Source organism: Clupea harengus, chromosome 10 (assembly GCF_900700415.2).
Source record: "Clupea harengus chromosome 10, Ch_v2.0.2, whole genome shotgun sequence".
NCBI lineage: Eukaryota > Metazoa > Chordata > Actinopteri > Clupeiformes > Clupeidae > Clupea > Clupea harengus.
The window spans coordinates 9,946,688-9,955,595 of NC_045161.1; the positions used below are offsets into that span (position 1 = coordinate 9,946,688).

The following is an 8,908-nucleotide window of genomic DNA, read 5'->3' on the forward strand; positions in this document are numbered from 1 at the left end:
AACCTCCACTGCCACATGTTCCTCAGCCAAAACGCTCCCCTGGATCTCCACTGAGACCTCCTCTTGTTGGGATGTGTCTGTGGTCAAATCCACAACAGTTTCCTCAAAAAACACTTTCTTCTGCAGCCCAGTCTCAATCTGTGAAGTTATTGGTGCTATATGAGGAACTTTTGGAATGGTAGCAACAGAAATTACCTCCTCTACACGTATGCTCATCGGGTGTCCTGCTGGGGCCGGACCTGGGCCCAGACCCCCCAACCCCTCAAGGAACCCTGTGCTGAAAAGGGGTTGCTGGGGTTGTGGTACTGGAACATGGGTTATGTTGCTTTGTGCCATGTTAACTCTCTCACTGCTCATCTGACCACTTTCATAGGCTGGCATTGTTAGACTTTCACTTGAATGACTTGAATGACTTGTTGGCCACAGTGTTCTGACACTTCCTGGGGCATCTTGCTTCATCCCTACCTGCTTGTCCACTAGGACCACACTCTGTTGTCTGGGCATATGCATCTTCTGGGGTGCAGGGGTGAATGTCTGGCCTGGCATCTGTGCTATGTCGCCAGGCTGCCTTTGCACGAGCACCACACGTTGTGACCCATCAGTGTGTTGAACCAAGGTATGACCACCCTGAAAAAGTAGCGTGGGGCTAGTTGGGGTGCTGACTCCCTGTAACATGGGACCATTTTGTATTAGCATCCCCTGAGCCCCTTGAACGTGCCTGCCCTGCTGCAGCACTAGACGTCCCCCCTGCAGCAGCCCTCCCCCTTGTACTAGACCTCCTCCCTGCATTAGACCTCCCTGCACTAGACCTCCTCCCTGCATTAGACCTCCCTGCACTAGACCTCCTCCCTGCACTAGACCTCTTCCCTGCAGCAGACCTTCTCTCTGCACTAAACCTCCTCCCTGCAGCAGACCTCTTCCTTGCAATAGACCTCCTCCCTGCACTAGACCTCCTCCCTGCACTAGACCTCCTCCCTGCATTAGACCTCCTCCCTGCACTAGCCCTCCCCTCTGCAGCAGCACCCTCTCTGTGGCTGCCTGGCTCCTGTTCACCAGGATCACTCCCTGACCCAGACCCACTGGGGGCCTCTCGGCCAGCAGCACTCTGCTCTGAACCTGCGGCTCCACCATGTAGTACAGGGGCTGCTGCTGCACCAACACAGTCTGGGTGGGCATGGCCATGGTCTCGCACAGTTGCATCCTGGGAAGTGGGGGTGGGCTGTGTTCCTCCACAAAGCTGACGCTCCTGTCCATGCGCACAGGTGGTGCCTCGTGGTTGCTGATGCTTGAGGATCTGGACTCCCTTGTCTGTTTTTTAACATCGGTTGTCATGATGATACTGGTGTCCATTTCTGACATGGGAGGTGTGATCTGATGGTCCATTTTTGGGCTTGTGACTTTGGAGTATCCACAGATCTGGGCGAGGGTGGCGAACTTTGACCCCAAGTCGTCAAGAAACTGGAGGTCATTCCTCAGACTCGAGGAGGCTGCAGCAGCCCACAGAGTTAGCGGGAGATCCCTGTCCCTCGTATTCATACACCAACAGATTGTCCTTCGGACAAGAAGTCACTGCTGTATGCTCTGCTTTCTGTAAAACAAAAAGTAAATAAGTCAAAGTAAAGTTCAAAGTTAAGAAGACCTCATTATAGACAAATGCAAAGGGACACATGCACACGCGCGCACACACACACACACACACACACACACACACACACACACACACACACACACACACACACACACACACACACACACACACACACACACACACACACACACACACACACACACACACACACACACACACACACACACCTGTGAGAAGTAATGGTCCAGAAAGGTGTCTGGTAGTGCCATGAATGAGAGCTGATCCTCCTCTCTCATCTCCGGCAGATCTGAAGTATACTCCCAATGGGCACTGGAGTCCATGTTCCCCATCTCTGGCTCATCATAGTCATAAAAGCCTCCGAATGCATTCTCCTGCATCTGCCTGCTCACCATGGTGGTGGTAGCCATGTTTGCGGAAGCAGTAACTGGAATTACTTTGGAGATTAGTACCGGAACACTCATCAGAGGAACCTCCTGCTCAGGAAACACACACACCCACAAACCAAGTTGGGTTATTTGGTTGTTGTGATGCACTTTGACCTGACACTAAACTGCTAGCCATCATTCTGCTTCGACAGACTTAGTAATGTGGAAATGCCATCTTTACCGATCATGAATTCCAGTCAGTGTCTTTTTGTGTTTTTGTAATGGTTGTGTGATTACCCGGTCCTCTCCCTTTCCCTCGGTGTGATAGGAGATGAGATGAGTCTTGCCGTCAAAGGGCAGGTCAGTGAAGCCTCCTGTAAGCCCACTGGTTCCTCCACAGGAGCAGAACAAAGCCATCAATGGGACCACTAGTTGTTTACACACACACACACACACACACACAAACACACATAAACATAACAACATATAGTCAAACAGTACACGACAGCCAAACTGCATCAATAGGCATGTTTCTTATGGGGAATTTCCTTAACGGTTGTTGTGTCCACTTGGACTGGTATTATATAGTGGCATGTACATGTAAGAGAATCATTGTTTCATTACATTTAAGAAAGAAGTTAGGACAGGTGAGAAATTAACACGTTAGTAAGTTTGGCAGGGATAGTTGTCATGAAAGATGTTTGGGAATAAGACACACACGCACACACGCACACAAACACACACACACACACACTCAGCATGAGGTGGTGAGTGTACTCACACAGGAGTGCGAGGAGGCCTAACAGCATCCCTCCCACTGCGGCTCCTCCCAGTTCGGATGACTTCTTGCTGGATGTCACCCCTGACTGCATCTGTTCCTGTTTTAAAGCACAGGAAGTCAAGCCCCCTTGGCAAGTGCACACCTCCAATTTGAGGACCTGTCTGTCAGGACAGGCCAACCCCTGCTTGTCTCGTATCTCAAACGTGACCTCATAGAGGCCAGGCCAAAGACCATCTTCAGCCCACAGCGCTGCTGAAGCATCTACACAAAGAGAGAGAGAGAGAGAGAGACCAGAGATTAGTGCATCACCCTATATATGATATTAATTTTACACCCATCTGCCTGGTCTCTGCACACTTCTCCCCATTCACATCCAAAGTTAGAACAACTAACTTTAAAAAAAATGTTTATCAAAACAAAAGAAAGCGAAGTGATTGAACTTGACAGACAGTGACCTTGGTATTGTTATACATAAGCCCCTCATAATAAGGGATGGGTATCGTTTGGGTTTTTTCCGATACCGGTGCTAAAACGATACTTTAAAAACGATACCGGTGGCTAAACGGTGCCTGAACCGATACTTAAAAAAAAAGCACAAAACGATGATTGATGACATAAAAGAAAGGCTTTTTTATTGCCAAGGCAAATTTTTCTTCAAATTGAACAATATATTAACTGTTTAAAGTATAATATAAATATAAATGAATACAGAACACTTGGCTTCAAGCTACAGCTTAAAACTTTTTAACTTCAAACTATTAACAGTATATTAACAGTTTACAGTATACTTAAATAAATATAAATAAATAAATAAATACAAAACACACACACACTCTGTACACTCACTACAGCTTCAAACTTCAGCAATTCTTTTGCAGAAATATGAGCATATTTGCCTTCGGAGTCAAAAATGTATTATTTTGTTTGCATTTATTTCATGAAATTTCACCATTTTCTGATTTGTTTATACCTATCTTTTCTATCTTGTTTATACTTAATCTTGTTATTTGAACCCACTGGGTACGTGAACTTGTACTGCCCCTTAAAGAGACTAGGTTTAGTTTTGCTGGCATCTCCGTTTAGTCTTCAGTCTGCGGTTGCTGATCTGCCTTTGACTCTTAACTTCTCTTCCCCCTTTACACGCAATTGTTTTGTTGCATTTGCTGCACGTCGCGTTATTTGAATCTTTTTGTGCGAAATACAGCCACACCTTTGACCGTTTAAATTGATGGCTCGCTCTGTTTGTGCTTGCTCTGTGAAATGCTGCCTGCTCTTCGCTGTCATAAGACTGTTGCTATGTAATCACCAATGAGCGTGAGCGACACAGGCCAAAGTTTACATTGGGAGATGGGGCAGTTTTAAATGTGCCCCACGAAATCTGCCTAGCCACCCAACAAATTATTCATACAGATCGTACTCAGACAGATCTACGCCACTGACGTTATTGCTCGTTAGCTATCGCTAGTTTTGTACTGTTTTGGAACCAGCCTCTGTGTTTCATGTTGCAGCCTGAAATAATTCCTGTTTATAGGACAACATTTTACATTTTTAAGTTTTGTTCATTTAGCTGCATGATTTGTTGCTGTTATTTATTTCAATCGGCTCAGGCACCGAAAGGAAGCACCGAAATCTGCGTTGCATTTCGGTCCGGGTAGGTACCGGTTGTATTGGAACCGGTTCTCGGTACCCAACCCTACTCATAATAGTAATAATAATAATGATACAAAAAAACAAAAGAGAGTTTCTGTACTGGAATTCTATGCTGAAATCCCTTCTGGGATTCTAAATGGGAACTCCCAACTCAAATCCAAACTCAAAATAAAAAAAATTCAAAGCTGGAGTTTTATGTTGAGCTATCGCTGATGACACTAAGAATATGCATTTGTGGAGTCACGTGGGATCACCGAGCCAGATGGCAGCACACTAGGAGAACTCCTGACAAACAGATAACACAAGAGGACTTTTAGTCAAGCGGTAATTCTGTTTTTTTTTTTTTTTGGTTGGAAGCTCACTTAAGCTCGAACTGGGGACATATTAATGGACAATACCAACGCTGTCTACTCTGTTATTTATTATTTTTTTTGACATGAAAATGTAATAAAAAGTTGAATAACAAAAAAAAGCATGCACATTTGTGCAGTATTGAGCAGTTACACATTGTGTTTGCTCACTGTCATCCTCTAAGCATTGCTTTGCTCACCTCCGGTCTGCTGAAGCCTCCACTTCACCCCCACACCCTCATCCAGCAGCGTGAACTCAAGCGGCGGACCGTTAGGGTCTCCATCCAAATCCTCTGCTGTCACATTCACCACCTTCACAATAAGATCTCAGTTACTGTAAAATAGATCATCAGTGGATGTGCCACTTTTGTCCTGGGTCCTGGGTATGAGGTATGTATGTGTGTGTGTGTGTGTGTGTGTTTGTGTGTGTGTGTGTGTGTGTGTGTATGTGTGTGTGTGTGTGTGTTTGGGGGAGGGGTACAGAGAGAGGATGGAGGGAAGTGATTTAGTTTGCAAAGAGGATGAATAGATGCCAGAGAAGAGAAGAGGGACATTTAGGGTAAAAACACAACACTGTTTAGTGTGGAGGAGGACACTGGGAGTGCTGAGCAGAACTGGAGTGTCACTGCACCCTCACCTTAGTGTCACTGCACAGGTACTGCACGTGGCTGGTGAGCGTGGGGCAGTTGTCATTAGTGTCCTCCACATGCACTGCAATGGTCCCCGTGGCTGTCTGGGTGGGCATGTCTGTTGCCGGACACATACATTCAAATATACAAACCAACACTCAAATAACAAGGCTATAAGCTTTAGACAGTCAGCATACAATAGCTTCCAGCATGCACTGCCTGGACAGTTTTATAGAGTAATAAAAACCTATTTTACCAGCCTGTGCCTTTGACCTGCTATGTTTCGATGCTTGACACTGAGACAGCCAATTAACTGATGTAATTGATTTAAACTAAAGTAAAGTGCAAGAGAAAGTCCTCTTACTCTGAAAATGTGGTTGTTGCTGCTGCTCTTAAGTTGAAACTTCAATTAAATGAAGAACACAGGCACAGACACACTCTTAAAGATAAGGGGAATAATTTACAAGTATCTTTTTTTTATTTTTAACTGTTGGAGAACATAAAGGTGAGGACGGCAATGAAAGCCACTTTGGCACTGACTAGATAACTAAGCAAATGAAGGAAGCCTTAACACTGACCATTTGTCATACAGAGAATCTTGGCCAGGTAGGTCCCATTCACCACATACGGAGACTCCCGGTCTGGCATCTTATTGAGTGTGATTTCAGCTGTCTCTTCATCAATGGTGAACCAGTTTCCAGGGTCATAACCTTTTGCATACCTGTCACATTTCAAATGAAATTGATCTGACATCAGCCTGTAGCTTTCAAGCAGGAAATATGAAATCAACTGTTCATAAGGCAAATGATGACTGAGGTAATGAATGTAAACACCTGGTATACTTTTTCATAATAACATTGGAGAGTGTTTGGTGGAAACAATAGGTTGGCTGAGTTCATTTTGCTGAGGAAGACACATGTGGTTAATCTTAAAAGGTGCATTGTGGTGAAAATAAAGTGGGGGAAGTCCTGACCTGACATTCTGGGCCTGTTCTCCTGAATCTCCATCCGTGGCAGGAAAGGTACAAATGACCTTGGGGATGGAGAGTTGTCCTTTGCCCTCTGGGAGGGAGATGGGCTTGGTGCTTGGGCGGTAGACTGCCCCATCTGGTTTGTTGTTCACACTGACCTTCACTGGGTAGCTTTTATACTTTGAAGAAATGCTCCAAGTCCCTCCAGTCCCTGGTTGTCTAGGCTTTCCAAGAGTCCCCGTACCTCCTGGAACCCCAGCAGGTCCTCCTCCTCCACCACCAGGCCATCCTACACCCCCAGGCCCTCCCGTTCCTCCTCCTCCACCACCAGGCCATCCTACACCCCCAGGCCCTCCCGTTCCTCCTCCTCCACCACCAGGCCATCCTACACCCCCAGGCCCTCCTGTTCCTCCTGCTTCAGCAGGCCCTCCTGTTCCTCCTGCTCCACCAGGCCATCCTGTTCCTCCTCCTCCACTAGGCCCTCCTCCTCCTCCACCCCCAACACCCCCTCCTCCTCCTCCTCCTCCACCACCACCACCACCGGCACCACCAGAGCCTCCTGCATATCCTGGTACCCTGGCTCCTTCAGGTGCTTGATTCATCACCACAACCCCCAGGTTCAGGTTAGGAACTGCCTCAAAATCAACAGCCTGCAAGTTTAAGAAAGGGAGCAAAGTTGTAGATCTTTGATACAAGATAGTACTCCGCTGTTACAGAAAAAACTGAGACAGCATCTGGCTGGCGAGACTGACATACCTTCTTGAGCATCAGCACACCTTCGTTAGTCCTGGGGTCGGTGTAAACGCTAAAGTAGTCATCCTCATTTCCCGACACAATGTGAAACACAGCTAGCCAATTGTCTGATCCTCTAAGGTCATCATCCAAGGCTTTGAAGCGCATTACCTCGACATCTTCCACATTCTCATCAATACTTACTGAAAACTGAAACGGGAGTTGCATCAAAGAAAAATAATAAACATTTGTCTTCATGTTTACTTTACCAATATGCACATTATTTACCAGCTCAGAAAATAAGTTATTTTAATTCACTCCTATTTGAGCTTGCAGAAGACCAGCAAACCCAATATCGGACCACCTGTTCAGTGTATTCTACATTCCAAAATCAGAAATGGGTTTTTACTAAATACCAAATACCTTGTGCAAGGTTGCGTTAATATGAAGACGAACAAAACGTTAGTTGTTTAAGGGAGTAATTGAAGTTGTATGATGATGACACTCTCACCTCATCCTTTTCCAGTTTGGGGACTATGTCGTTGACGTCCAAGATGTGCACCATCATAGTGGATGTTCCTGTCAGTCCCCCTGGCTCACCTCCCATGTCTGCTGCCTGGACAGTGAGGATGTAGGAGCTGGTTTTCTGTGGAAGGGAAGACGAGCATCACAGTGATGATCCCAGGAAGATATCACAGTAATCCACAGACAAATATATACAGGCAACATGGTGTTACGTATCCTCCTTATGTATGTTGCCAGCACAATAACGGATCAACTCAAATGTATCTTTTCAGCAGTTCTATTTTCAAAACAAACAAAATCTCAACAATTTTCCATGTATACCTAAACTAATACAGCCCACCCAATGTGCCATTGTCCAGTGTCCATTTCGATCGTCTGTTTTGCGATAGTATGTCCATTTAAAGCACGTTGTAATCCGTGTGGCACTGAACTCTGTCCATTGGACCGTGGCATAAACAAAACAAAAACAAAACTCTCACGGTCTGTATGAGCGCACCTTAAAACTCCGACGGTCCGTATGTGAAAGGAAAAACCGGCGTCAATGAAACGCCGCAGGCTCCGTGACTCAAAGGCCTGTGGCCCAAAACGTTGAGCGTCTCCGCGTCTCTCAGGCATGTGTTACAAACGCCGACCGTCTCGCGTCTCTCCCAAGCATCTGGCCCAAACACCGACCGTCTCACTCTTCCCCGTCACCACCTTTCCGGGAATTCTATATCCTCTTTTGAACCCTGTTGACCTCTTAATGCGTCAAACTAAAAGTTTTAATCAAAACAGTGTCCCAACCAACACCCATCGATCACATGACAAAATAACATATATAATCAAAGAAAACAAAGATACAATGAGGTAGAAATAAAATATAAATGTTTGTACGTCACAATGGGGTTTATGTTAACATTTACATTTACATTTAGTCATTTAGCAGACGCTTTTATCCAAAGCGACTTACATATGTGCGACTTACAATGTATACACATTTTACATTTTTACACTGATGGCACACTGCACATCAGGAGCAATTAGGGGTTCAGTGTCTTGCTCAAGGACGCTTCGACAGGGAATCGAACTAGCAACCTTCTGATTACTAACCGACTTCTTTACCTCCTGTACCACTGTCGCCCCCATTGAGACAGCATTGGCTGCAAACAAGGTTGTAAAAAGGTGACACACTTTTCCCTTTAAAGCAGCGCTGAAATAAAATGTCTGTCTCGTGGTGGGTTTACAACAGTGAATACCATTCATTTAAGAGATACCCTCACAGATCCAGATCAACACAAAAATGGTTTACGAACACATT

The 8,908-nt window shown here is 45.6% G+C and overlaps 1 protein-coding gene across 1 annotated transcript; it reads right to left on the minus strand.

The window, feature by feature from the left end:
* Positions 1 to 1,330: 1,330 nt before the first annotated feature.
* On the minus strand, positions 1,331 to 8,482 carry LOC116222089 (desmoglein-2-like). Its single transcript, XM_031574845.2, has 13 exons — positions 8,108 to 8,482; positions 7,952 to 7,986; positions 7,598 to 7,732; positions 7,111 to 7,296; positions 6,884 to 7,004; positions 6,358 to 6,670; positions 5,963 to 6,105; positions 5,393 to 5,502; positions 4,956 to 5,067; positions 2,756 to 3,016; positions 2,272 to 2,402; positions 1,816 to 2,082; positions 1,331 to 1,588 (listed from the first exon to the last, which is right to left on the minus strand). Exons 2-13 carry the CDS (start codon positions 7,961 to 7,963, stop codon positions 1,466 to 1,468), a joined length of 1,914 nt encoding a protein of 637 aa, XP_031430705.1. The 5' UTR covers positions 7,964 to 7,986; positions 8,108 to 8,482; the 3' UTR covers positions 1,331 to 1,465.
* Positions 8,483 to 8,908: the final 426 nt, after the last annotated feature.

What these genes read in the sequence shown, in the direction of transcription:
- LOC116222089 (XM_031574845.2), bottom strand. An exon ending in GAACAGGCCCAGAATGTCAG is followed by an intron (nt 6,106 to 6,357) that starts GTCAGGACTTCC and finishes GAAATGTGACAG; the next exon opens with GTATGCAAAAGGTTATGACC. An exon ending in GATTCTCTGTATGACAAATG is followed by an intron (nt 5,503 to 5,962) that starts GTCAGTGTTAAG and finishes GTCCGGCAACAG; the next exon opens with ACATGCCCACCCAGACAGCC.